The following is a 26,616-nucleotide window of genomic DNA, read 5'->3' as shown; positions in this document are numbered from 1 at the left end:
ATCAGGGCCCCTCTCTTGGCAAACCTTGTACCCACCCCCTTGTGTCTATCCCTCTCGGTCCTTATCTTTTCATGTGTTGCCAATATAGCCTGGGTGACAAGGGGATTAAAGTTTCTGAGGAGGGCAGTGGATAAACAAGTTACATGAGGTCGGGGGGGGGATAAGCACCTTAGGCCAGATCCAGTGACCTAATGCACTTTCATCGACTTTAACAGGAGCATTCCCACTAACTTCAGTGGCCGTAGGTTTAGACTTATAGAGGTCCAGATTCTCCCCTGTGTTGGGGCTTCTTTGAGCCAAAAAGCTGCTGTAGCTAGCCATGGCAGGATCATCCCAGTGTAGGGGTATTTGCCAATGTATGAAGGCCAGTGTAGCAATCCCTATGCATCCTCTGGTCTCCGTGTCTGGCACAGAGGGCCCGGCTGAGGGAAATGGGTATGGCCAGGCCTTCCCTGCACTCTGATGAGCCTCGGCTGCCATATTGGCCTAGGGCCACCTGAAGCTGTTGGCAGCCTGGAGCCCAGAATTGGGGAGGTGCAAAGGATGGAGACACTGTTGGCGAACCCTCCTGGGGTGGTGTGTGTGAGTCCCCACCTGCAGCACAAGATCTAGGCAGTAATACTTTTTGTTAACATTTTAGTTTGGTTCCTTCAAAACCATTTTGAGGGAATAAGCGGTGCCTGGCGTTCTGCTGGCCCTCTGTCTCGGGCGGCATTTCGCCCAGAGGGAATTGGTGCTCTCCACTCCCTTAGATAAATGGAAGGGGATCTGGTTCCAACTTCCCACCCCCAGCCTTGGCACTGGAGGTGTTGATGTCCTTGAATAAATGAGCTTTTCTATCTGTTTGTTTTATTTTGTTTGTGGTTCTGCTGTCTTTTATGCAGGTGTTCAGGTTCCACGCTGATAAGGACTTGCCTCTGCCACATAAAGCACTTCTGAGTTCCCTCGGTGGGACATTCCCTTGGAAGGAGAGATGGGAAAGGTGTTGCTGTGGGTCGGTGAGTAACTCTCTCTGCCTTTGCTGACTACATCAGGATATAACTTCCCTGGATGGCTGGTCTCAGAGGCAACAGCCTTTTGCCCAGGGACAGTGTGTTCTAGAACTGGTCCTAGCAGGTGTCTGGGTAACAATGTACATGGAATAGTTTTACTTGCTCTGGGACTGATTTAAGCATTGAAAGGCTCTAGTCAAGTTTATTTTTAATGCATTCTTCCTTTTTGCAGCTTTGGCCATTCTGGTGCAGTTGCAGCTGGGTAAGAGCATCTTATTCTTTCTTTTTGTGCACAGGGTCCTGATGAAACTGCAATACAGTTAGAAAGAACAGTTAGCCAGACTTTCAGCTGGTGTCAATCGGTGTAGCTCAATTTCAGTGTAGTTATGGTTTCAGAGTAACAGCCGTGTTAGTCTGTATTCGCAAAAAGAAAAGGAGGACTTGTGGCATCTTAGAGACTAACCAATTTATTTGAGCATAAGCTTTCGTGCTGAGGATCTGACTCACTGATCCCTCTTCGTTATTCTTTAATGTTTCCCTTTGTTGGCTCCATCCATTTTTGCTCCTTCTAACAACCATTCTCTGACTTCAAGAATGGGCACGTGTCTTTCATGCAACTCGGTGTTAAACTGGAGCAAGGGGCAATAAAACCAGTAGTCTTTGTTTTCTCTAATGCTGACTGATAGCTGAGTCTACTCACCCTGGGCCTTGGTTTCTAACTAAGCAAGATTATCCTGTCGATAACATAATTGTTCTGCTCTGGGCCAAATGTTTATCTCTGCGTTGTGGTTGGTTGAAAGGGAACGCCCCGACCTTGGTGATATCTCAAAAACACTGTTTATTGCTGTATTTGTCATTGGGAACATGTGGGAACATGTCATTGGGAAGTTGCTTGAATGGGACATGTGACTGACTCCTAGATGTAGATGCAGAAAATATACATACCAGGGTAGCATTGCGTAGGCAGAATTTGTGAGTAGAAAGTGACTGTTAAATGAAATCCCCATTCACACTCAGGACCGGTGCATCTATTTGTATGATCAGAAGATGAGCAAGAAAAGGCTAGAATTTCCTCTTGTTACCTCAGTGTTGTTCCATTGACATCAGTGGATTTACTCCTGCACCAACATTGGTGAAAGGAGAATCGCACGTCTGATTCCACACTCAATAACACCGGATGTCTCCATCAAGAAACAAACCGACGTTTCCATCTTAATATCTGGAATTTGCTTTTCTCCTGCCAGGCTCTGCCTACAAACTTGTGTGTTACTTCACTAATTGGTCTCAGTACAGGCCAGAACCTGCCAAGTACTTCCCAAACAATGTGGACCCAAATCTATGCACCCACTTGGTCTATGCCTTTGCAACTATGAATCAAAATAAGATTGCCCCATATGAATGGAATGATGAAGATAGACTCTTCCCAGAATTTCAAGCACTAAAGAAAAGGTCAGCACTTTCCAATTTTACAAGATTTAAAGCAAATTTTGCTTTTAAAAAATACTACTTGTTGCCAGGTAAAACTGAGATTTTTCTATTAGCAATGAAGAATTTCTTTATTAGAGAACAGGAATAGTTTAATAGATATCTAGCAGCAATGCTTTCATTAAGGGCTCTGTTCCACAACCTTCATGGGACTTTACTCACACAAGTAGTCCCGCTGATTTTGGTGGAACTGTGTAAGTGTGCACCAGTGTGAGTCAAGGTTCCATGATCAAGTCCTAAGGGTCGATTGTATTCAACCCTGTTTTCAGATTAGTATATTTTGGATGCATTAGGTTACTCATGGCTGGAATGTGGTCTGACACAGGAGTCCAGTTCAAGTGTAAATTATTATTATTATTATTTTTTACAAAAACACAGTTTTTAAACCAAAGAGGAGGTGAGGAACCCTGTGGCTGGGCATTGCACAGAAATTTAGGAGCTCTCGGTTCAGATCCCAGCTCTGACAGAGTTGGTCTCTCTGTGCCTCGCTCTTCCCATCTGTAAAATGGGGATGCTAACATTTCTTTTTGTCCCACCCGTTGTGTGTCTTATCTGTTTAGACTGTTGGCTCTTCAGGGCAGGGTCGGTCTGTTGCTATGTGTTTGTACAGCACCTAGCACAATGGGGTTCTAATCTGGCTTGGGGCCTCTAGGCAACACTGTTACCAATACTGAATTATGATCACCAAAAAGAACTGAATAGGTTTTCTCAAATTAAAAATAATAACAACAACAAAAAGTTCACAACTGAGCCAAGTCTCAAACGCAACCAAGTGACTGCTGCTTACTGACCTTCCTTTTTCTTTTCTCATGTCACAGAAACGACAAACTTGTAACCAGCCTGGCTATTGGAGGGTGGAACTTTGGCACTCAGAAGTGAGAACTTTTCCCTTGACTTAATGACAAAGATGATGCTGAGACCTTGGCAACATACAGCCTCCTGCTGCTCCTTTGGAGTCAGTGAGAGCTTTGCTATTGACTTCACGGGGGATAGGATTAGGCTCACGATGATGATGTGAATGACCAGATGTAAACTGTGGTAGTGACTGGGTAGCTGAAGAACTGGGTATTGATGATACTGTGGTTGCTGGTGACAATGGTTGAAGAAATAAGGAGAAGAATGGTGATGAATTATGAAAATATAGATAGTTAATGGTGATTAGACATTCATGATACGAATGGCAGGTGATTGTGGAGAATGGGTAAGCAGGGGATGGCTGGGAAAAGTTAGGTTGGATATTGCAGTGGTTGGAAATCCCAAGCGGAAAATGGGAGCATTAAACAGAAAATGGTAGTGTAACGATGATGAGATAATGAAGATGGGTCCTGATCCAGTGGGAGTCTTTCCATTGACTTCATTGAATGGTGGATCAAGCTGATAGTGAAGATAATGGCTAGGAAAGTGATTAAGGGTACTCTGAGTAAACAGATCATGCAGAGAATGGGATGGTGGTACTAGTGGACACACGACAATGGTAGAGAACAGGTTGGGATGAATTTTGGTGAGGATAGTTTCATGGTGGAGAAGGAGGAGGATAAAGATGAGGGCAGACTGAGATAAATACGCAGGTCTTCAGACTCTGGAGTTTGGTGATAACAGAACTTATTAATTGTGGATTATTGGGTACACGTTGCTAATGACAGCAAGGGAGGTGATTAATGGAAGTGGGTTTTAATTAGATTGTTATGTATTAAGACAATTACATTTATAAAAGAGGAACTGAACAAGTCTGCTTTGCATGTGTTGGTGGAGAAAAAAAAGGGGGCCAAGTTGTCTAAGAATTATCCTCTTCCAGATTCACTGAAATGGTTGCCTCACCAGTTAATCGTAAAACGTTCATTGACTCGGTGATCGCATACCTCCGTAAGTTTGGGTTTGATGGGATCGACCTGGATTTTGAATACCCAGGTTCTAGAGGTAGCCCCCCCGAGGACAAACATCGCTTCACCATCTTGATTCAGGTGAGTAACCAGTGCGCTCTCTCAGTTATTCTGTATATCAGCTGGAGTGAGTCAGATCTGAACCACCAAGCTGTGTATCAGCAGTGTTTACATTGGCACTGCATTATTTTAGTTCACCTTTAGTAACTTGAGTCCAACTATTGTGGACTATGGTATCAGACCTTGTTTAAGATACTGTTCCATCTTGCAAGGGCTTTGGGGACAATGAGACATGGAAGGAATCTTGTGAAGATCTTTAGGAGTGTATATATAGCAAAGGGCAGGTTGTGGGGCTGTTTCTAGATAGATATTCCTGCTAGACATGAATGACATTTTTACAAGAATCACTGCCAACGCTCTCATTTCCATTTTCAGGAAATGCTGGAAGCCTTTAAAGCTGAGGCTGCAAGCACTGGACTCCCAAGGCTGTTGGTTACCGCAGCGGTATCTGCTGGCAAAGGAACTATTGACGCTGGATATGAAATTGCTGAGATAGGGAAGTGAGTGGACTGGTTCCCGCATTGTGCTTGACATGCGATTGGCCTGGTTCTCTGCTGCCTTGCCCCTTGCCTCATCATTAGTACCCATGCAAAATCGGTGGGTGCAAAACGCTACTAAATCCCCATGGTAGCATTTACACTCCCTTTGGGCAGGCGTAAGTGACAGCATAAGGTTCTAGGCAATGGATATTCAGGCCCAAAGTCTTGTGCATCCTTTAGGTCAACGTGGGATGATGTATTGTCTGCTGACTCATTTGTCCATCAGGAAATCATATTCCTAACTGTGTTTTCTTTGTTTGTTTGTTTGTTTCATTTAATTTAAACCAGGCTTCTCGATTTCATCAGCGTGATGTCCTATGACTTCCATGGAGGCTGGGATTCCTTCACAGGGCACAACAGCCCGCTCTATGAAGGCTCTGCCGACTATGGTGACTTCAAGTACTTCAACTGTGTAAGGGAACAGACAGCAAATTCCCTTTTTATTTCTCCAAGAGGGAGCTGAGATAACGGGCACTGGTGGTAAAAAGATTTTCCATTTGGATCTCTGCAGAAATATGCCATGGAATACTGGAACGATAACGGTGTCCCAGCCGAGAAGCTCCTGATGGGATTCCCCACCTACGGGCGTACCTTTAGGCTTAGCAGCAGTGACACATTTGTTGGTGCCCCAGCCTCTGGGGCTGGGTCTTCTGGGCCTTACACCCGGGAAGCTGGTTTCTGGGCTTATTATGAGGTGAGAAGCTTGAGAAAATTACATTTTGTGGCCCAGATCCTGAGCTGATGTAAACTGAGCTAGTTCCATTAGTCCTGGTTCTCAGGCGAAACTAAGATGCCTTTACTTCACTCTGGCAGTGCAAAGGGGCCGTATGCTCACTTTAAGGGCCCCTTTACACCACTAGAGAGGTAGAGGGTCCTGAGTGTAAATGAGAATCAGACCCATTGATTTCAATGGAGCTATGCCAGTTTGTAGCTGCTGAGAATCTGGCCCATAATTAGTGTTTTATGGCATGTACTTTTATGATTTATAGGTGACATATTTCTTTTTTGCTTAGGCTGGTTGCTGAGTTTCTATCTCTTGTCTAAGCTTCTCTCTCTTCCTGTACAGTGGACAGATTCTCTTCCCACTTACACTAGTGTTGTACTGCAGGGACACTAGCAGGCTAGATCTTCAGGTCTGGAAGAGTTCCATTCAGCTCTGGTCCCAAACGGGAGGTGGGGCAAACGTGGCTGTACCACCCCCCTTTGTGTCCACTTCTTCTCCCCTATTCCCCAGGCCAATGCAGTCCCTGATGCCAATTAAAGTAAGGCTGCTCTAAGCTACTCTTTGCTGCTGCAAAGCCTAAGGGGCTATTCTGGGGGATTGGAGTATAGCTGTGATGTGATCACCTTCTCTCCTGTCAGCTGTGTGGCCTAGGGGCTGCAAGGAGGTGGTAAGGCAGGGTACACCAATTCTACACCACCAGAGTAACTCCTAGCTGACCACTTAGGCTGCTGGATTGCAGACTAAAAGGGGGGACAAGATCTAGCCCATTGACTTCACCTTTTGGCTCCTGAACGAGGCCCACTGTGTGTTAACTCCCTGCTGTTTTGGCAGATCTGCACATTCCTAAAGACTGCTCAGGTACGATGGATTCAGGACCAGAAAGTCCCCTATGCCGTTAAGGGGAATGAATGGGTTGGATATGACAACATGTGCAGTTATAAACACAAAGTAAGACCTTTAACATTTTAAAGTGAGCTTTACTTATGCTCTGCTCCTACTATTAGGAAGCACTTGGCTTAAATTCTGTGCATTTCAGAGTCTCTCGATAAAGGGAGATATTTTCAGCCTCGTTCGTATTGCACTAAGGCACTGTGAATGTGATGGGAATGTTTCCCAAAGCATTTTTTTTGAGCTGGGGCTTTACTGCCTAGAAGTTCTGTGATCTATGGCTGTCTAGCCAATTACTGGTTTCACTGTGTGTGTGTGTTGAAATTCTTAAAGGAATTCTTAAGCAGCTGTGGAAATTTTATTGATAGTTGTACGAATTTTTTTGATAGGTCAAATACTTGAAGGAGAAACATTTTGGAGGTGCCATGGTGTGGGCTATTGACCTGGATGATTTCCAGGGCTCTTTCTGCAATGAAGGAAAGTATCCTCTAATAAGTGAGCTGAAGAGACTCCTCGAAACAAAAGGTAAGAAGGTGCTAATGAGTATTTCAGGCCTATATAATTAGGAGGTTCAGTATATGTTTGTCACACTGCTAAGGTGAAATTCCCTCCTCTGCAGAGGGCCAGAACATGGACTAGTTCTCAATATAGGTATTAAGTAGAACATAAGCACTGCCTGAATTTTTGGTTTTGTGCTAGCCCTCTGCACAGAGGTGAGTGTCACCCCAAAAACACATATTTGTAGCTGGAGCTCCTGTTTCCATTTGCACGCCTATAAACATGCAAGTGCTTGTCATGTGGTAAATATGAGCTTTAGAAAACTACTGATGAGGCAAAGTTCAGCATTTTGCTATGTGTGGTGTCTTAACACTGAGCCATTATATAGCACTTTACATTTTGGAAGAGCTTTGTAAGATAGTTAATCCTCACAACATATATAAGGCAGATAAATATTACTTGCCCTGTTTTACAGATGGGGAAATTGAGGCTCTGAATTGTTACGTGACTTCGTCAAGGCCATGTTAATCCAGAGGCAGGATTAGACGTCTAGACCATGTCTCTGAAACATGCTTGTCAGTGTGTGAACCATGCCCATTCTGTGCCTGATCTGCAGAGGATGTGAATCTGCTACAGCTCTTACCTGTGGGGGTGGGGCCAGTCCTTTAGCTCAAGTTATACAGGATCGTGCTCGTAGTCCAGGAGCCCTGGGTGATAAACAAGATAACAGCCATTACAAATTATGAAGCATAGCGTCCAGAAACATAGACAGGCATACAGGAATACATGTGTAGATGAAATCTGGCTGAATCCATGTATCTTAATGACTTGTTAATTATTCATTTTAGATCCGATTGTGCCCAACTGCCCGACAGACATCCCTCCACCAGACCCCACGCCTTCTCCAGATGACAGTACAACTACCTCTCCAGTTATTCCCCCAACTGAGGGGGGAGATGGTTCATTTTGTGCTGGTAGACAAGATGGTACCTATGCCGACCCCAAAGATAATACAAAATTCTACGTATGTGCTGGAGGCAGGACTCACCACTTTACCTGTGCAGATGGCCTCATCTTTGATGAGAGCTGCAAGTGCTGTAATTATCCAAAATATTAACCCCAGTCCCAGCTCAGAACAAACACTGATGAGTAACATACTGTAACTCGAATCATTCCCGGCAGAATCCCTCTTGCCCTATTAAAAAAAGCCAAGTGGTGGCAATAAGGCACTAATATGTGTGTGGTCTGTCTGCTGTGTGATTGGTGACCCTGCTTTTAACAGTAATAAATAATAATCTCTTTTATATAGTGTCTTCTCTGTTAATGCATTGCAAAACTACATAGGCAAGATATTCAACACAGGCTGAGCGTGGCTTAGTCAGATATTTCCTAAGACATCTTTCTGTGGTTCAGATTTGTGTCCTTCTCCATCTCAGCTCATGTAATTTTTAATAATAATAATTAATAGTTATCTCACTTTTCTTCCCTCAATCTCAAAGGAAGGTAAATAACCTTATACCCATTTTACAGATGGAGAATCTCGTGCACAGAGAGTGGAAGTGATTTTCCCAAGGTGACGTAGCAAATTAGTGCCCAAGCTGAAAACACAACCTAGATCTCCTGATACCCAGTACAGTTCCCTATCCCCTGGGCCGACCAAGTCCTTATTTTGGGATTTACTCGACCACTGCGTGAAGATGTCTTGTGGAACCTTCACCAGCAGGGGAGGTTCCACAAGACATCTTCACGCAGTGGTCGAGCCTGCTTGGAGAAATGTGGGAAATGAATAGCTGCGGTTGTTGTATAGCACAGCCTTGCACCCACTGGCACAGTCTACTACAAGCTATAGCCCCTAATGTATGTTAAATTATCTCAGGGTTGCACCTTTAAGCATCAGAAGACTTCAAGATCATGAAGGTTCCTGCGGCCGTAAGTCACAATGGAACATATATTGGGAAGACAAATCATAGTAGCAAATCTCATTGAATTCAAGTGGGTACCTTGAAGCGTACATTTACCTTTCATAATGACCCTAGCTACCTAACAGACATAAAAAGCACAGCTTGGCCCTACTTCTCCTCTCACTGACGCTGGTGTAAATCCTAGAGTAACTTCACTGGGCCAAATATAAATAATAAAGATAATAGGAGCGACACAGTGGTAAAACTGGTGTAAAGGAGCAGAGACTCAGGCCCCTGGTCTAGAGGGGTTCTTGACAGGCCTCCTCAGAAAGAAGGTGATAAGCTCTATTCTATTCAGTTCTTATGCTGTGTCCTCATGCCATAGACTCTAGTTTAGGGTATTTTTAATTCACAGAAAGGACCCTAACAGGAAGACATCTTTGCACCTGCTACCTCTGCTTTTCGGACCAGTTCATGGAACGTAATCGCCAGGAGATTACCCTGCTGCTGCAGGTTTGATTGCATTGGCTTCTGCCAGCTGGCTGGCTGCCTGAAAAATACCAGCCTCCTAAGGAGTAACGTCTCATCTAGCCCATTGCTCTTGCTGTTCAAAGTTTTTAATGAAACCGAGGGAACTCACAGGTTGAGGGGGCTACTGTGTCATGCATGTAACTGAGGGTGGAACTGGGGCTGAAAAAATCAGACATCATCCTATTGGTCCAAATCCTCAGCTGGTATAAATGGGTGTAACACCACTTCAAATCAACAGAACCATTTACCTTTTACAACAGCTTAGGATCTGGCCCACTGACTTAGAAGTGATCTCCGTATTTTCTTTTAAGACCTCCCATTGCTGTCTTCCCTTGGAGGCTGGAACTGAACACAGGAACCAGGCAGTCACTTCACATGAGTTTTAGGAATGGCGGGTTCATTGTCTGGGTGGTTATTTCCACTTGCGGGTCCATCGTTGCAGCAGGGAGTAGGCGTTTGGTATTTTTCGCCTCTCTGGACAGTCACAGTGTAGGCTGCAGACGAGATATCTCAGAGGAAGCATTGTTTGCTTCCCATATTCTCTCCTGAGAGTGGCAAAGGGAAAAAAAATCTGGGGGATTTATCATGACCTACTATATAAACCTGTTCAATAGAGATTTGGGCCAGATCCCATGTGGGTGTAAATGGGCCCAGCTCCATTGACTTCAGTGGAGCTATGTCAGTTTACACCAGCTCAGGATCTGGCTCAAGATGTCATTCAGGTTTCATGAGTATAAACGAGGCTCAGTTAGGTCCAATGGGTCAGAACTTGACCAGGAGCCTTCTTTGTCTCTAACATCTTGCCATATTCTTCTACTCATCCATGAATTTTAGTCTTGGTGAAGCTGAGGAAGAAAAAGTTGAGAAGGGTGAGATACAATCATACTGGACAAAGGTGTGCACTTAGAACATGACATGGAACAGAGTGGCAACGTTAGAGGGATCTCGGACAAGATCAGGGAGCTGGAGGTATTGGTAGATGAGAAAAGATGAAGCGAGCTAAACAACCTATACTGCAGTTTGGCTCCACAGTGAGTAAAAGGAGGAGCATACTAGCCTACAAACGTATGAAAGGTGTAAACCTTGAAGGAGGAAGCGGAATGATTTAGTGCGATACCCGGTGGGTTATGCTAGGAGCAGTGGAAGAAAGGGAAGATTCATAGATTCATAGATCCATAGATATTTAGGTCAGAAGGGACCATTATGATCATCTAGTCTGACCTCCTGCACAATGCAGGCCACAGAATTTCACCCACCACTCCTAAAAAAGACCTCACACCTATATCTGTGCTATTGAAGTCCTCAAATTGTAGTTTGAAGACCTCAAGGAGCAGAGAATCCTCCAGCAAGCGACCCGTGCCCCATGCTACAGAGGAAGGCGAAAAACCTCCAGGGCCTTCCAATCTGCCCTGGAGGAAAATTCCTTCCCGACCCCAAATATGGCGATCAGCTAAACCCTGAGCATATGGGCAAGATTCATCAGCCAGATACTACAAAAAATTCTTTCCCGGGTAACTTGGATCTTACCCCATCTAAAAACCCATCACAGGCCATTGGGCCTATTTACCATGAATATTTAATTACCAAAACCATGTTATCCCATCATACCATCTCCTCCATAAACTTATCGAGTTTAATCTTAAAGCAAGATAGATCTTTTGCCCCCACTACTTCCCTCGGAAGGCTATTCCAAAACTTCACTCCTCTGATGGTTAGAAACCTTCGTCTAATTTCTAATCTAAATTTCCTAGTGGCCAGTTTATATCCATTTGTTCTTGTGTCCACATTGGTACTGAGTTTAAATAATTCCTCTCCCTCTCTGGTATTTATCCCTCTGATATATTTATAGAGAGCAATCATATCTCCCCTCAACCTTCTTTTAGTTAGGCTAAACAAGCCAAGCTCCCTGAGTCTCCTTTCATAAGACAAGTTTTCCATTCCTTGGATCATCCTAGTAGCCCTTCTCTGTACCTGTTCCAGTTTGAATTCATCCTTCTTAAACATGGGAGACCAGAACTGCACACAGTATTCCAGGTGAGGTCTCACCAGTGCCTTATATAACGGTACTAAAACCTCCTTATCCCTACTGGAAATACCTCTCCTGATGCATCCCAAGACGACATTAGCTTTTTTCACAGCCATATCACATTGGCAGCTCATAGTCATCCTATGATCAACCAATACTCCAAGGTCCTTTTCCTCCTCCGTTACTTCTAGTTGATGCGTCCCTAGCTTATAACTAAAATTTTTGTTATTAATCCCTCAATGCATGACCTTACACTTCTCACTATTAAATTTCATCCTATTCCTATTACTCCAGTTTACAAGGTCATCCAGTTCCTCCTGTAGGGTATCCCTGTCCTTCTCTAAATTAGCAATACCTCCCAGCTTTGTATCATCTGCAAACTTGATTAGCACACTCCCACTTTTTGTGCCCAGGTCAGTAATAAAAAGATTAAATAAGATTGGTCCCAAAACTGATCCTTGAGGAACTCCACTGGTAACCTCCCTCCAACTTGACAGTTCACCTTTCAGTAGGACCCGTTGTAGTCTCCCCTTTAACCAATTCCCTATCCACCTTTCAATTTTCCTATTGATGCCCATCTTATCCAATTTAACTAATAATTCCCCATGTGGCACAGTATCAAACGCCTTACTAAAATCTAAGTAAATTAGATCCACTGCGTTTCCTTTATCTAAAAAATCTGTTACTCTCTCAAAGAAGGAGATCAGGTTGGTTTGGCACGATCTACCTTTTGTAAAACCATGTTGTATTTTGTCCCATTTACCATTGACTTCGATGTCCTTAACTACCTTCTCCTTCAAAATTTTTTCCAAGACCTTGCATACTACAGATGTCAAACTAACAGGCCTATAATTACTTGGATCACTTTTTTTCCCTTTCTTAAAAATAGGAACTATGTTAGCAATTCTCCAATCATACGGTACAACCCCTGAGTTTACAGATTCATTAAAAATTCTTGCTAATGGGCTTGCAATTTCTTGTGCCAACTCTTTTAATATTCTTGGATGAAGATTATCTGGGCCCCCTGATTTAGTCCCATTAAGCTGTTTGAGTTTCGCTTCTACCTCAGATATGGTGATGTCTACCTCCATATCCTCATTCCCATTTATCATGCTACCATTATCCCTAAGATCCTCTTTAGTCTTATTAAAGACTGAGGCAAAGTATTTGTTTAGATATTGGGCCATGCCTAGATTATCCTTGACCTCCACTCCATCCTCAGTTTTTAGCGGTCCCACTTCTTCTTTCTTTGTTTTCTTCCTATTTATATGACTATAGAACCTTTTACTATTGGTTTTAATTCCCTTTGCAAGGTCCAACTCTACTTGACTTTTAGCCTGTCTCACTTTATCCCTACATATTCTGACCTCAATAAGGTAGCTTTCCTTACTGATCCCTCCCTTCTTCCACTCCCTATATGCTTTCTGCTTTTTCTTAATTACCTCTCTAAGATGCTTGCTCATCCAGCTTGGTCTACAACTCCTGCCTATGAATTTTTTTCCCTTTCTTGGGATGCAGGCTTCCGATAGCTTCTGCAGCTTTAATTTAAAATAATCCCAGGCCTCCTCTACCTTTAAACCCATAAGATGAATATCAGGACAAACTTCATGCCACTCTACTTCTGTAAATGGAAGGAGGCAGAAAATTAGTAACTGGGGCACTTAACCAACAAGGGATGAGAGCAAGTGGCAAGACATACATTTCCATTCTGCCTCTCTTTCTCTGTCTTGTCTGTTTATACAGTGGTTTCTAGGGCAGAGACTCTCTCTTGCTATACGCCCAGCACAATCAGTTAAGCCTTTAATTGTTATGGTAATATTTAATAATAGTAATTAATGCATGGATAAAAGTGCAAAATAATGGCACCATGGTACATTGCACGACACTCTGTGATGCCTGGCGAGCGCTCTATGCTGAATTATGCAATGTAAAAGTGGTGGAGGAGTGAGTGGGCCACTGACTGGCCTGGTAAATGGGGTAAAATTAATTGGAACTGCTGCTCTTACCTAAGCTGGTGACTTCTTTAGAACAAGTTTTACCAGCTGCCTTTTTATGGCGCAATTCTGTTATGGTTATTTCCTGAAAACATTGGTCTGATCATGGGGTTTATGAGGGAAAAATGCAGGAAGTGGGGAGTTAACAAATGCGAGCTCAGTATGTATATTTGTATGGGAGTGGATATCCTTCCTGTATATATAATAGGCAGAGGTAGGCAACAGAAAGAAGCAGGTAGCTACCCTGGGTTATGCTGCAGGGATTTGCCAGGTCAGTGGTTGTATGCAGGTCATATCAAGGAGGGGTTCATTTAATTTTAGCTTTGTTTTGTGAGTTGAATTGTAAGTTGTGGCAACAGGTCTAAGTTGGGGATACAGGAGACTCTGGAAAGGTAACTTAAAATGCATGATTTATTTTATAGGTTTGGTTTTAAAAAGATTTTTTGCCAAGTGCATTGAGAAAGTATGTGTCTTATAATCGCACGTTATACGCTTGCTTTTATGTGTGCATAGCTGCTGCAGTTATTCCCATGTGTTTTTAAACTATTGTTAGCAGAGCACTAATATTTGTTCTTCCCTGTTTCAGTCCTATCTGCACTAGGACCACATTCTAAAATTTTACTTCATTGTTATGTCCAGTTCAGCTCCAACAGAGGGGACAACATTGGGAGCAGTTGTACTGGGGATCACTGGAATTTCAGCTGCTGGGTCACCTAGACTTATACAGTATTGAGAAGAGTTGCATCAAACATGGGCAGCTGCCTGGACCCCTGTCTACCCTGCAACTTCCACTGTTGGTCCCATGTTTCCTATACAAGTCTTTTTTTTTTTTTTCCCCCTTCCCATTTATAGGTAATTCCTGAAGCCAAAATCTGAAGCTGAGGTGGGGAAGATGCTGCTATGGGCTGGTGAGTAAATCTGATCCCTTCCCAGTGACACTTTAACCATTACAGTTGGGGAATCCTTACCCAGGAATTGAAAGCTGTGGATGAGACTCAAACAAATCTGTTGCCTTTCTAACGTGTTATGCAGGAGGTCAGACTAGATTTTCTAATGGCCCCTTCTGGCCTTCAAAATCTATGAAACAGCAGCATCCTACATGGGAATGTTTCAGCAAAGACTTTGCTCTAATGGATTTTGGCTACCTTATGCCTAATGGGTAAGATTCACCCACATGCAGAAGGCCTATGCAGCACTTTGAGGGCGCGAATGGGGGTTTAAATGGTGCTGGCCCCTCTGCGCAGGAATGAATTTCACCCTAAGTGAATGGGTGCCAAAAGTACAAAGTACCAGACTGACTTATTTTCTAATGCATTTTCATTTGGTTTGCAGGCTTGGCCATTCTTGTGCAGCTGCACCTGGGTAAGAATGTCTTGTTCCCTGTTTAGGTGTCTGGGGGCCGATAATATAAATAGAGACAATGGGTCAAATCCCCAAGTCCCTGTTCAGTTTTCACCCATTCCTATTACAGGCAAATCTGTCACTGAAGTTCATGAGAATTTTGCCTAAGTGAAGACTGATGACATGATAATCCTCTCCCAATGGTGCAACTCCATTGCCTTCGAAGGAGCTACTCCTGATTTACACCAGTGCGAGAGTAAAATCAGGCGCTGAATATGGACTTTAGGACTGGCAAAGGATGAGAAAGTGTTACATAGTCTTGACAAGGGGAGGGGAAGCTTTATACTAACCTGGTGTTTCCACATGGAACGAACATATGTATAACTTAGGGCAACTTTGAATGCATCCGATGAAGTGAGCTGTAGCTCACGAAAGCTTATGCTCAAATAAATTTGTTAGTCTGTAAGGTGCCACAAGTCCTCCTTTTCTTTTTGCGGATACCGACTAACACGGCTGCTACTCTGAAACCTGTCATTAGGGCAACTGGTGTATGTTTTACTTGTTGGACTCACATGAGGCCCTTTATTGAATTATATATGATCTAAAACAAGGGTGCTGGTGCTGGGGGTGTTGCCATACCCCTGGCTTGAAATAGTAATAACAACCCAAATACATGGCTTCCATGGTTTCCATCATCAGCACCCCCACTATAAAAATTGTTCCAGCACCCCGATCTAATGTGAAAATGATGTCATTTGTCTATATTGCCAGCCACACACACCTGTAATAGATAAAGTTCCAGATGTCATATTGTCTATGAGGATGAAACATGTGTGTCCTTTCCACTACATTGTCTGCCGTGAACTGGGAAGCAAGAGAACCATGCAGAAGCACTGATGGGAATCTGGAGTACTGACTCCATTTATAGTTTGGTGCTTAGTAGCCAAGGAATGTTGGGCCAGATTTTTAAAGGTATTTAAGCCAGTGCCTAAAGATGTAGAGAGGTGTCTGACTTCCTGGGAGCTGGGTGCTTTGGAGCTTTTGAAAATCTTACTAGGCACTTAAATATCTTTAAAAAGTCTGCCCCCCACATAGGGATTTAAAGTTTACAGCCCTGAGACATCAGTCGTTAATACAGTATATACAGATGAGATCATGGCTCACGAATTCTAACCAGTTGATTGTGTAGCCATGCCATGTTTGGGGTGGCCGTCAGCCCATGAGATTCCTAGATTTATCCCACCTATGACGTATTACTAACACACCGGTGCCACTGTTTGTTCTTTTTTTTTTAACCAGGCTCTGCCTACAAACTTGTGTGCTACTTTACTAACTGGTCTCAGTACAGGACAGGACCGGCCAAGTACACTCCAGAAAATGTGGACCCCCTCCTGTGTACCCACTTGATCTATGCTTTTGCTGGGATGAATAACCATAAGATCACCACTGTGGAATGGAATGATGAAACCCTCTACAGGCAGTTCAATGCCCTAAAAGAGAAGTAAGTAACGTCTAATGTGTAGAGGATTTTAAAAACTAGTTCATTTAAAGGTGACCTATAAATGAATAACATGGGGTTTTGTGCCCCTTTTTGCTTCCTTGTGTTTCAGGTTTTTTTTCCTGCTTGTTTTTTATTCTTAGAAATAACCAGGATGTCAAAATCATATTTTCCCTTAGTTTTTAGTTGAAGGACTTTTGAGTGTCTCAGAAATGTGGATTGGGAAATGTGTTTGCAAAATCCTTTTCTTAAAAAGAACATTTAGTTAAAGCAGCTATTAGTAAAAACAAACCAAATCCAGAGTTTTATACAGTCTAAGTACAAATAATTTTCCCTACCAATTAAAAAATAAGTCTTCCCTGGTATCTTTCATGTTATAACCCTGCTAGTTCACCGGCTGTGCAAAGAGTTTCCTAGGATAGACAAGGTCTGAATAAAAAGAACAATCAGGGCCCCAACAACCAAGAAAAAACAAACAAAACCAATCAAAATGTAAACCTTTTCCAAGAGTTTTGGTCTTTGTTCATCAACAAGTAGCAAAACAGGAAGTAAATGGGTTGTTTTCTTTACAGTTCACTTGATAATTGTTGTTTAAAATTCTGCTTAAGGCAGGTTTAGATTATTCTGGTTGCCTCATCATACCATGAAGAAACAGTTAGTCTCTAAGGTGCCACAAGTACTCCTTTTCTTTTTGCGAATACAGACTAACACGGCTGTTACTCTGAAACCTGTCAAGTAAACAGAGAGAGGTTTGCTCTGCAAAATTTAGAACTGGGTTTGCATTGCAACCCTCACCAACACCAAAGAGGTGTTCAAATCAGGAGTTCCAGAAAGGCCCTTATTATGATATTCAGATCCAAACTTCAATTCCTCAGAAATTTAGGAGGGGCTTTTTGAGTTTCTGGCCTTTGTTCGAACCCATCTCTAGATGTATCGGTGTTGAATCAGTTTCATGCCAGTAGACTTCAGTGTCATGAGCAAAGGATAATGGGCAAGGTTCTGACCTCAGTCAGAGGGGTGTAAACTTGGAATAACTCCACTAAGGAGGTGTGAATAGAGAAGATTGTTTAAAAGCTGACAATAGATTTTAAAAATAAATAAATAATCATCTTTATTGACTTAATTCCCCCCCCCAATACTTTTTCCTGCTTTCTAGAAATAAGAAACTTGTCACGCTCCTGGCTGTTGGAGGTGGAAACTTTGGTACTCAAAAGTAAGAACTTTTCCCTTCATTTTTTAAGATGGTGTTGGTGACGGCAAGGAAGAGGGTCCTATATTCCTTTAACAGTTGTATTGACTGTTAATGAAGACAGTGGCAATCAAAATGAGAAAGTATAACGCACAATGTGGGATAGAGGACATGGGTTACAGTAGTAATAATAACAATAATAATAATGCTTAGCTCATTGGAAAATGTCAAAACGTTTTACAAAGGAGGTCAGTATCATTATTCCCATTGTACAGATGGGGAAACTGAGACACAGAACCATGAAGTGACTTGCTCAAGGTCACACAACAGAACAATGGTAGAGTCAGGAATAGAACCCCAGCTCTTCTGAGTCCCAATCCAGTGCTTTATCCATAAGAGCATATGATTTCTTACTGCATGAAGAGGAAGGCTGATTGGCTGGACAGAACATTGGGCTGGGACTCAGATTTGGGTTCTATTCCCAGCTCCGCCTCTAACTTGCTATGTGATCTTGGGCAAGTCACTTCCTTCTCTGTGCCTCGGTTTCCCTTAACACCCTGGTTTTGTCTTGTCTATTTGGATTGTAAACTCTTTGGGGCAATGACTGACTTTTACTATGTGTTTATACAGTGCCCAGTACAATGGAGCACCAGTTTTGAGCCTCTAGGTGATACTGCAACACAAATAATAATAATTATTATTCCAGAGTCTAGATAATGGGATATATTTGGACTTGGCCAAATTTGATATATTTTTAAAAATAATTTTGATGGATAACATTAATGTTTATTTCTAAGAATTTTTAAATTTAAATTTTTAAAGTTGCATGAAATTATGGGGGGATGTCAAACAATTATTTAATGACTGTAAATGCTGAGATTCAAAATGTTAAAGCTTTATTAACTCTTAAAATACAAATTGTCAACATCACATGTCCTTATATCAACAAGTCATACCTGTTTGGACTATTCATTGGCTAGTACATTTGTAAGAAACCTAATTCAGAAGTCTAAAGCACTGGATTTTGACTCTAAGAAGTTGTCGGGCAGCATTTTTCTTACTTGGTCTATCTGTAAATTTTTATTATTATTGCTGGAAACATTTTTTTATCAGTTTGTGTGTGTATGGTGAAATCATAAGAACATAAGAATGGCCATACTGGGTCAGACCAGTGGTCTGCCTAGCCCAGTATCCTGTCTTCCGCCTGTGACCAGTGCCAAATGTTTCAGAAGAATGAACAGAACAAGGCAATTATTGGATGATCCATCCCTTGCTGTCCAGTCCCAGCTTCTGGCAGTCAGAGATTTAGGGACATACAGAGCATGGGATTGCATCCCTGACCATCTTGGCTAATAGCTGTTGATGGACCTATCTTTCATGAACGTATCTAATTCTTTTTTGAACCCAGATATATTTATAGCCTTCACAACATCTCCTGGCAATGCGTTCCGCAGGTTGACTGTGCGTTGTGCGAAGAAGTGCTTCCTTATGTTAATTTAAAGCTGCTGTCTATTCATTTCCATGGATGATCCCTAGTTCTTGTGCCATGTTAAGGGGTAAATAACACTTCCCTATTCACTTTCTCCAAATCATTCACGATTTTATAGACCTCTATATCCCCCTAAGTCTTCTCTTTTCTAAGATGAACAGTCCCCGTCTTTTTAATCTCTCCTCGTATGGATTCTGTTCCATACCCCAAATCAGTTTTGTTTCCCTTCTCTGTACCTTTTCCAATTCTAATGCATCTCTTTTGAGATGGGGTGACCAGATCTGCATGCAGTATTTAAGGTATGAGCGTACTTTGTGTACTGACATTTTTCTGATTTAAAACTGAATCCTTCCAAGCCTGGATATATCTAAAGCCTATTGAATTCAATAGACAGATTCTCGTTAACTTCAGCAGGCTTTGGATCATGTGCTATGGGATAAATCCTACAAGGTGCTGAGCCCCTATCCAGCAAAGCACCTAAGCATGTGCATAACTTTAAGTATGTGAGCAGTGCAATTGACTTCACGGGGACTACTCCTGGACTTAAAGCTGGGCTTTGCTGGACTGGGGTCTGGGGGCTCAGCACATGATCGAGCCTTATGCTTAGACCTCTGTTTTGTTAGTAATTGATGGTTAGATGATGAAAAGAGGAGGTAATGTTGCAACGATGTGGAGGGGGAAGAGATGAAGGGAAAAGGTTTAGAGAAGAGAAATCTGATTACAAAAACAATAATGAAAAGCATTAGACATCAGCAGAGAGATAAGGCTGTTGAGATAATAGATGGTATGATGGAAACTATGGGCCAGGTCCTCAGCTGGCGGAAAACAACATAACACCATTGAAATCAGTGGCGCTACCTTGATTTACACCAGCTCAGAATCTGGCCATCTGGAAAGACTGGAGGACCAAAGGCGGGTGGGGCTAATAATGCAATCGTCAGACAAAAATGATTTCTTCCAGATTTACTGCCATGGTTTCCTCGCCTGCTAATCGTAAAACATTCATCAATTCAGTGATTGATTTTCTCCGCAAGTATAAGTTTGATGGGCTAGATCTCGACTGGGAATATCCTGGTTCCAGGGGAAGCCCTCCAGAGGACAAGCATCGCTTCACCATTTTAGTTCAGGTACAGGAGTACAGTCGATAGCCTGATCCAAAGCTCATCAAAGTCATTGAAATGTTTTAGTTAATTGCTGACGTGTAATCCTGTAACTTGTTAGTTGTGCCTGAAAAGTGCTTATTTTGACATGAGATAAAGGGTGATCACAGACAACATTAGGGGTATTCAAATTATTTGCAGACGTTTGCAAATTTTAAAAAAGGCCTAATTCCCATTAGATTGTTCTTTATCTCAAGTGAACAAGACTGACCGTTGCTCTTTGTTTTATACTTGCAGGAAATGGTAGCAGCTTTTGTTGAAGAAGGACAAAGAACAGGACGTGCAAGGCTATTGGTTTCAGCAGCTGTGTCTTCCAGTAAAGACACCATGGATGCTGGATATGAAGTTGCTGCACTGGGGAGGTAAGTCAAAATGATTTCTGCAAGATGGCTAGCGAGAACATAAGGAAAAGTCTGTGCATTGTAGGGTCTGTTGGCTTGACTTTGGATGTAGTCCCAGTAGATGTCGTTAGGTAATAATCCTGAAAGTTTGTCTGTCTTGCTCTTCTTTTCTATCCACATTAAAGAATAATCCAATGAAATCAATCCCAGGGTTAATTCGGATCCTAGTCCAATTTTATCCAAACCACCAAAGTTTGGGAGCTTGGAGAAAAGGTTTCAGTTTAGATCGCTCTCTACATCAAATGTTGTTATCCAATATCTAAGGATGATCCTGAAGGACTTACCATCTTTAACACAATCTAGCTTGTCTTGTACTTCTTTAGTCTGGTGTTCTTAAGCCCTTCAGAGTGAAGAGGTCTTAGTCTTTTAGGAAATGGATTCCTTACTGTGGCATTTGTTTTGTTTGTATTTAGGAGTCTTGATTTTATCAATGTGATGACCTACGACTTCCATGGAAGTTGGGCGTCTGTCACGGGACACAACAGCCCCTTGCACAAGGGCTCGGATGACTATGACAAAGTTCCTTTCTACAACTGTGTAAGAAAACAAATAACAATACAGGGCTAGATCCAAGGACCATTGAAGTCAATAGGAATCTTTCCACCAACTTCAATGGATCAGGCCCAGGGTTTGGTATTTGTCTGGGGTGAAAGTCATGTTACTGTGAAGGGTTTTCTTCCTACAGGAATATGCTATGAAATACTGGCAGGATAATGGTGCTCCAGCTGAGAAACTCATTATGGGATTCCCAACGTATGGACGAACTTTCAAGCTTTCTACTACGAATACTGGGGTTGGTGCTCCAGCCTCCGGGGGTGGGTCTCCTGGGGTGTATACCCGTGAATCTGGCATCTTGGCTTACTTTGAGGTAAGCATTTCAAGCAAGTTATATCTATCGCTGGTTCTTCCATGGCCCCCTATTACTGTAGTGTCTGAGCACCTATCTTTAATGTATTTGTCCTCCTGACCACCCTGTGAGGCAGGGCAGGGAGATTATGCCTGTTTTATAGATTGGAAACTGAGGCACAGAGAGATTTGCCTGAGGTCACACCGGGGAGTCTGTGGTGGAGCAGGGATTTGAACCTGGGTCCCAAGCCAGTGTGCTAACCACTGTACCATTCTTCCTCCATACAAGATTTCTAGAGCAAACTTGCTTTTTTATTTGTTTATACTTTTCTTGTATGTGACAAACATTTGTTGTAATGGACAGGACTATAGATTGCTTAAGTCATCTCTTCCCCCCCAAACTTTCTGTTTAAACTTAGAATGTGTCCTCATATGTAGTGAATCTGGCTCACTGGCCGTTACTGACTTTCATTTACACAGGTTTGCACGTTCTTAAAAGGAGCCACCACCAGCTGGATTGAAGCGCAGAAGGTCCCATATGCCTTCAAAGACAGAGAGTGGGTCGGATATGACAATGTGAGGAGCTTTGAGATCAAGGTGGGTTCTTGTCATTTTCACAAGATCCTCATTAGAAAGCCTTGGAAACAGGAACATATAAGTGTCCCTTAGTGGATGAGACAATGCCAACTTCCGGGCAGGGGCACGGGGCCAAATCCTCAGACGATGTAAATCAGTGTGGCCCCCTAGAAAGTCAGTGGAATGATGCCAACCTACACCAGCTTGGGATGTAGCCCTCTGAGCAGACCTTGTTAGGAATGGAGTGGTAGGGCTCATGAGGAAGAAGACTCAGAGCTCAAGTGGAGACATTACGTTTCTTCCTAAAGTTTATATAATTGAAATCGCACTAAAATACTATAGAAACCTCTCCAGAGAAAGGAATTTATTTCAAGGCCTGCACTGTGATTGGTTAGACAGGCACAACTGGAAATAACAGGAGCTTTGAGTACGTTTCACCTGTTCTTAGCAATCCCAAGTGGCTCCACCACACAAGGATGATCCTACATATGTTTCACTGAAGTCTGCTTGGCACATTCTTGCTGCACTGGGCACATATGGTGCTGCGCTGCACGCTGTACTGTAAGTGTATTTGTGTGGGCCACTTTATTGCCTAGCAGATGCTGTGCTTCCTCTGAAACAATTTCTGGTTACCTGGTGTCAATGGAGGCAAAGTTAGAGATACAAAAGACCTCATCTGAGCCACCCCCCTCCCAATTCAGTATTGTTCCCTAAGGCACATTACTACATGCCAGTTTTAAATAGCAGTGGACGTTGCACATAGCTGTCTGTTCTTTTTCTGCAGACCCAGTTCCTGAAGGAGAAGCGCTACGGAGGAGCCATGGTTTGGGCTCTTGGCATGGATGATTTCACTGGCTCTTTCTGTGGTGCAGGAGCCAACCCTCTTGTAGGGAAGCTGAAGGTTCTCCTTGGAAACTGAGAGCCAAATCGTTGGACAAGAAAGGAGCATAGCAGGGAGGGAAACATCATATTTATTGTCCAGGGACCTGATCCAATATCTACTGAAGTCAAGGGGAGTTTTTCTATTGGATCAGGCCATAGTTGCAGAAACGACTAAACTCTGTTTTTCCTAATCTGCTTTTTTTGGATTCAAACACCTGTAAATAAATCTTGTGCTGACAAAGCTGCCACAGTGTACCATGATGCAAGGGCCAAGCTGACATTCTGGCTGTGGAGCAGAAGTTACTGCATTCAGTCTGGTCCTTCAGACCCATTCCATATGCTGTCATAGTATATGTATGAACCCTCTCACAAAACACCAGAGAGAATTCTAATTATGTATAAAATATACCAAGAGAGACCTAGCTCCAAACCCCTTTGTCCCCAAACCTCCAAACTCTGGTGAAATTCTACATTTAGATCTAGCCCATATCTCTGTAGTGGGTCAAACCAAAACTATCAACAGTCCAGAAATTTGGAATATCCAGAGGTGGGACCATGTTCCAGAAAGAGTTCAGATCCAGGCTTTCAGCAGATCACATAGTCTGGCTATTCCATTTCAGTACTGCGTTGATTCTGAATCTTGGGATTACATAAAATATGCTGTCCATGTTTTGCTTTGGAACCGCGATGTAATGTGTCTCAAAATGCTGTAGTATTCCTATAGTAAGCACTCTTGGAGTCCCTTCCTTTATAAATAAATGCAACCAAAAGCAAGAAAGTATTGCCTTATTCATGATAGTGTTTTGCTTTGTGTTTGCGGCACCATATGAATTCCCTTCAGTTTTCCTTCCAACATCACAAAGACGAGCTATTTTATGATTTCATCAGTGCCTATTGCAGGGTGTCTTGCACCTTCCTCTGAAACACCTGCTGTACTGGCCATTGTTGGGGACAGGATATTGGACTAGATGGGCCATTGCTCATGTCCGACTTTCACTTCCCAGGTGAACAGGTGTTGGGAGATCAAGTTCTCAAGCCCAAAGAGCATGAGTCATCTTTATGCAGCTGTAAAGCCAGCTGATTTGAATGAGAAACAATTATTCTGAAAAACAATTGGTTCCTTCCTCACCTGAAGGACACAACTAAGCCTAGTGTGGGGAGATAAGGGGCTAATGCTGGGATGAGCGATAGGTGAGAACAATGCTGCTGGACGGTTGGTGCTGTGTCCTGTCAGTCAGGAATAATAGCCTATGGGGAGAATGGAGAAGAATACATTGGGTTCATGAATATTACTGATACAATGCAAATTCCAGCCTTGCTTCTGTAGATATTTCTTCAGGGCTCTGTAGTGTTGTTAGCTTGGAAGAAAATCTGAGCGGCTGTTTAGCACACTACCTTGACTCTCAATGGCTGGCTAGCTCTTCTCCAGTGAATTCTTCAATCTTTTTCTAAAGCAAGTTCAAACACACAAGAGGCACCCTGGGCCTTTCAGATAAGAGCATTTTCACAGTGCTGGCATGGTGTCTGTGCCAAGGAGGAGTGGTTGATAGAGCAGGTAAGGGAGAGTCCAGTGGCTGTAGTGATTGGGCCATATGTAATCTCAACGTAATTGTTTACCTTGTTGAACTTGCATTAGTTCTTAGTATCTTGTGCATTATGGTGATACGGTATTGATCACCCCTCTATACAAAACCTTCAACTCTTTTTCTTATATAACTTGTTCAGTTACACATGTTCAGCACAAGCAAAGTAAGAGGCCAATAGGGGTACCGTTGCTTTGGGGCCCACACATCCCATACAAGTTCTGCAATTCATGGACCAGCTGTATATCCCTCTCCACTGGTAGGCAAAAGGGGAGGGACCAAATCACCAGTTGATACCTACTTTAGCAGAAGAAGTGGAGCGGGAGGAAAATGATGGCTTGATACCACCTTTCTGGCTACGTGGGGACAATATATCAGGCTGTTTTTTGATGATATTTGTCTGTTACATCTTATGTGATGTTTCTATCGGTGGTCAATTTATTATTATTTATTTTATTACTCTGATTTATAGAACTGCCACATATAAACCAGCAAATGTGGACCTATGCTTCTGTACCTATGTAACTTATGCCTTTGCCACCAAGAGCAACAATGAGATCGCTCCGTACGAATGGAACAATAATGTCCTCGGCCCATGGTTCAATGGTCAGTAACTCATAGTTCCTAAATCTCTGGGCCAGCTCCTCAGCTGGTGTGAACTGACATCGTTCCATTGGCTGTAATGGAGTGACGGTGATTTACACCAGCTGAGGATCTGCCCTTCTAGAAGGAAAAGCTTGATTTTTAAAAAAACAAACAGATGCCTTGCTCTCTCTAAATATATTTCATTGTTTTTCCTACTCTCTCCCACAGCAACAAGAAAATGGTCACCGTGCTAGCCATTGGAGGATGGAACGTTGGGACCCAGACGTGAGTTCCCTGAGTTGTGTGTGATGGCTAGGGATGGAAATGAACATTCTGGTGACACGTTGGTGATGGCTGTTGATGGTCCCCTGGTCAAGAGCAGAGCCGGAGCGGGTGGCGTTGATGGGGATAATGATAGCGAAAAGATAGGTGATGGAGGAAGAGGAGGATGGCTATGGTGATGAGGAGAGTCTAGGGGGATGAAGATTAGGATAGTGATGAATAAAAGAGTCTTCATGTGGCACTTAACATGTTCCAAAGATGAAATCTACCCCTGTCCAGAGGGCCAGCACCAAATAAGCCCTCTTTTTGGGGGCCTAAATGGGCTCAGGCTGGCCCTCTGCACAAAGGGAACTTTAAAGGTGATGACCATGGTGAAAGAGACACTTGTGAACCATGTGCAACTCTGATGACAGATGAAAATGATGGCAGAGACAATGAAAGGGAGGCTGACTTGGGCTGGGAAGGCAGGGAGCTGCATTTACAAAAGGGGTGACCAGGAAAATAGACAGAGGAGTTGCTGCTGATGAATAGTAGGGTTGGGAGTCAAAGTGAGGATGGTTTTCCAGTCTAACTAAGAAATCCGTTCTTCCCAGGTTCACTACCGTGGTGGCCACAGCCACTGTCAGCAAAACTTTCATCAACTCCGTCATTGGGTACCTCCATCAGTATGGGTTTGATGGGATCGACCTGGACTTTGAACATGTTCTAGGGACTCCCCCCCCCGAGGACAAGCATCGCTTCACCATCTTGGTCCAGGTGAGATGCCAGTGTTTATGTGCCTAAAATAATGGGGCTCTGCCTGGCAAGGGGCCTTTGAGTGAGGTAAATATTAAATAATAATAATGTCATCAATCCCTAGGGTTCTGAGGAAAGATTAAAGCTAAAAGAGTGTGTAATTTTAATTCCACAAGTCCCAAAGAAATCTAACACATTGAAATAAATACATCTAACTCTCTGGAAAGCTTTCTCCATTGAGAGAATACCTGAAAGATTTTATGTAGCTGACTTGGTACGTTCACTAGCTGAGTTATTCCCCTATGACAGTGAAGGCTCTCAGTAATGTGACCTGTGCACAAAATTTCCAGGTGAATTCCTGTAACTTTACTGAAGAGTAGCAATCCCATGAATATTGTACTGCAGCTGTTGCACAAACGAAAATGTACTGAGGTCCGTGGCTTCTGAATGAATGTATGAAAACGATATAGTGACTGGCATAATGGGACTTCCCACACCATGCACAAACATTACCTCCTTGCCCCTGATATC

At 42.9% G+C, this 26,616-nt stretch overlaps 2 protein-coding genes across 2 annotated transcripts; both read left to right on the top strand.

The window, feature by feature from the left end:
* The first annotated feature begins 973 nt into the window (after positions 1 to 973).
* Positions 974 to 8,330, top strand: LOC140901167 (acidic mammalian chitinase-like). The gene is made up of 11 exons (XM_073319507.1): positions 974 to 998; positions 1,225 to 1,254; positions 2,237 to 2,441; positions 3,296 to 3,352; positions 4,273 to 4,438; positions 4,793 to 4,917; positions 5,245 to 5,368; positions 5,468 to 5,650; positions 6,512 to 6,628; positions 6,958 to 7,093; positions 7,915 to 8,330. Exons 1-11 carry the CDS (start codon positions 974 to 976, stop codon positions 8,181 to 8,183), a joined length of 1,437 nt encoding a protein of 478 aa, XP_073175608.1. The 3' UTR covers positions 8,184 to 8,330.
* A 5,410-nt stretch (positions 8,331 to 13,740) lies between these two features.
* On the top strand, positions 13,741 to 23,659 carry LOC140901160 (acidic mammalian chitinase-like). The gene is made up of 11 exons (XM_073319496.1): positions 13,741 to 13,789; positions 14,371 to 14,426; positions 14,851 to 14,880; positions 16,159 to 16,360; positions 17,514 to 17,570; positions 19,997 to 20,162; positions 20,433 to 20,557; positions 21,010 to 21,133; positions 21,282 to 21,464; positions 21,923 to 22,039; positions 22,803 to 23,659. The coding sequence occupies exons 2-11, from the start codon at positions 14,411 to 14,413 to the stop codon at positions 22,935 to 22,937; spliced, it is 1,155 nt and encodes a 384-aa protein (XP_073175597.1). The 5' UTR covers positions 13,741 to 13,789; positions 14,371 to 14,410; the 3' UTR covers positions 22,938 to 23,659.
* The last annotated feature ends 2,957 nt before the right edge of the window (positions 23,660 to 26,616 follow it).

The sequence above is a fragment of the Lepidochelys kempii genome, chromosome 21 (genome assembly GCF_965140265.1).
Source record: "Lepidochelys kempii isolate rLepKem1 chromosome 21, rLepKem1.hap2, whole genome shotgun sequence".
Classification (NCBI taxonomy): domain Eukaryota; kingdom Metazoa; phylum Chordata; order Testudines; family Cheloniidae; genus Lepidochelys; species Lepidochelys kempii.
Note: the sequence above shows the minus strand (reverse complement) of the source record. Positions and strands in the feature narration are given on the sequence as shown.

What these genes read in the sequence shown, in the direction of transcription:
- LOC140901167 (XM_073319507.1), top strand. Translation starts at nt 974, where the DNA reads ATGGGAAAGGTGTTGCTGTGGGTCG. An exon ending in TGGAACTTTGGCACTCAGAA is followed by an intron (nt 3,353 to 4,272) that starts GTGAGAACTTTT and finishes ATCCTCTTCCAG; the next exon opens with ATTCACTGAAATGGTTGCCT. An exon ending in GCTTCACCATCTTGATTCAG is followed by an intron (nt 4,439 to 4,792) that starts GTGAGTAACCAG and finishes TTCCATTTTCAG; the next exon opens with GAAATGCTGGAAGCCTTTAA.
- LOC140901160 (XM_073319496.1), top strand. An exon ending in TTCAATGCCCTAAAAGAGAA is followed by an intron (nt 16,361 to 17,513) that starts GTAAGTAACGTC and finishes CCTGCTTTCTAG; the next exon opens with AAATAAGAAACTTGTCACGC. An exon ending in GAAGTTGCTGCACTGGGGAG is followed by an intron (nt 20,558 to 21,009) that starts GTAAGTCAAAAT and finishes GTTTGTATTTAG; the next exon opens with GAGTCTTGATTTTATCAATG.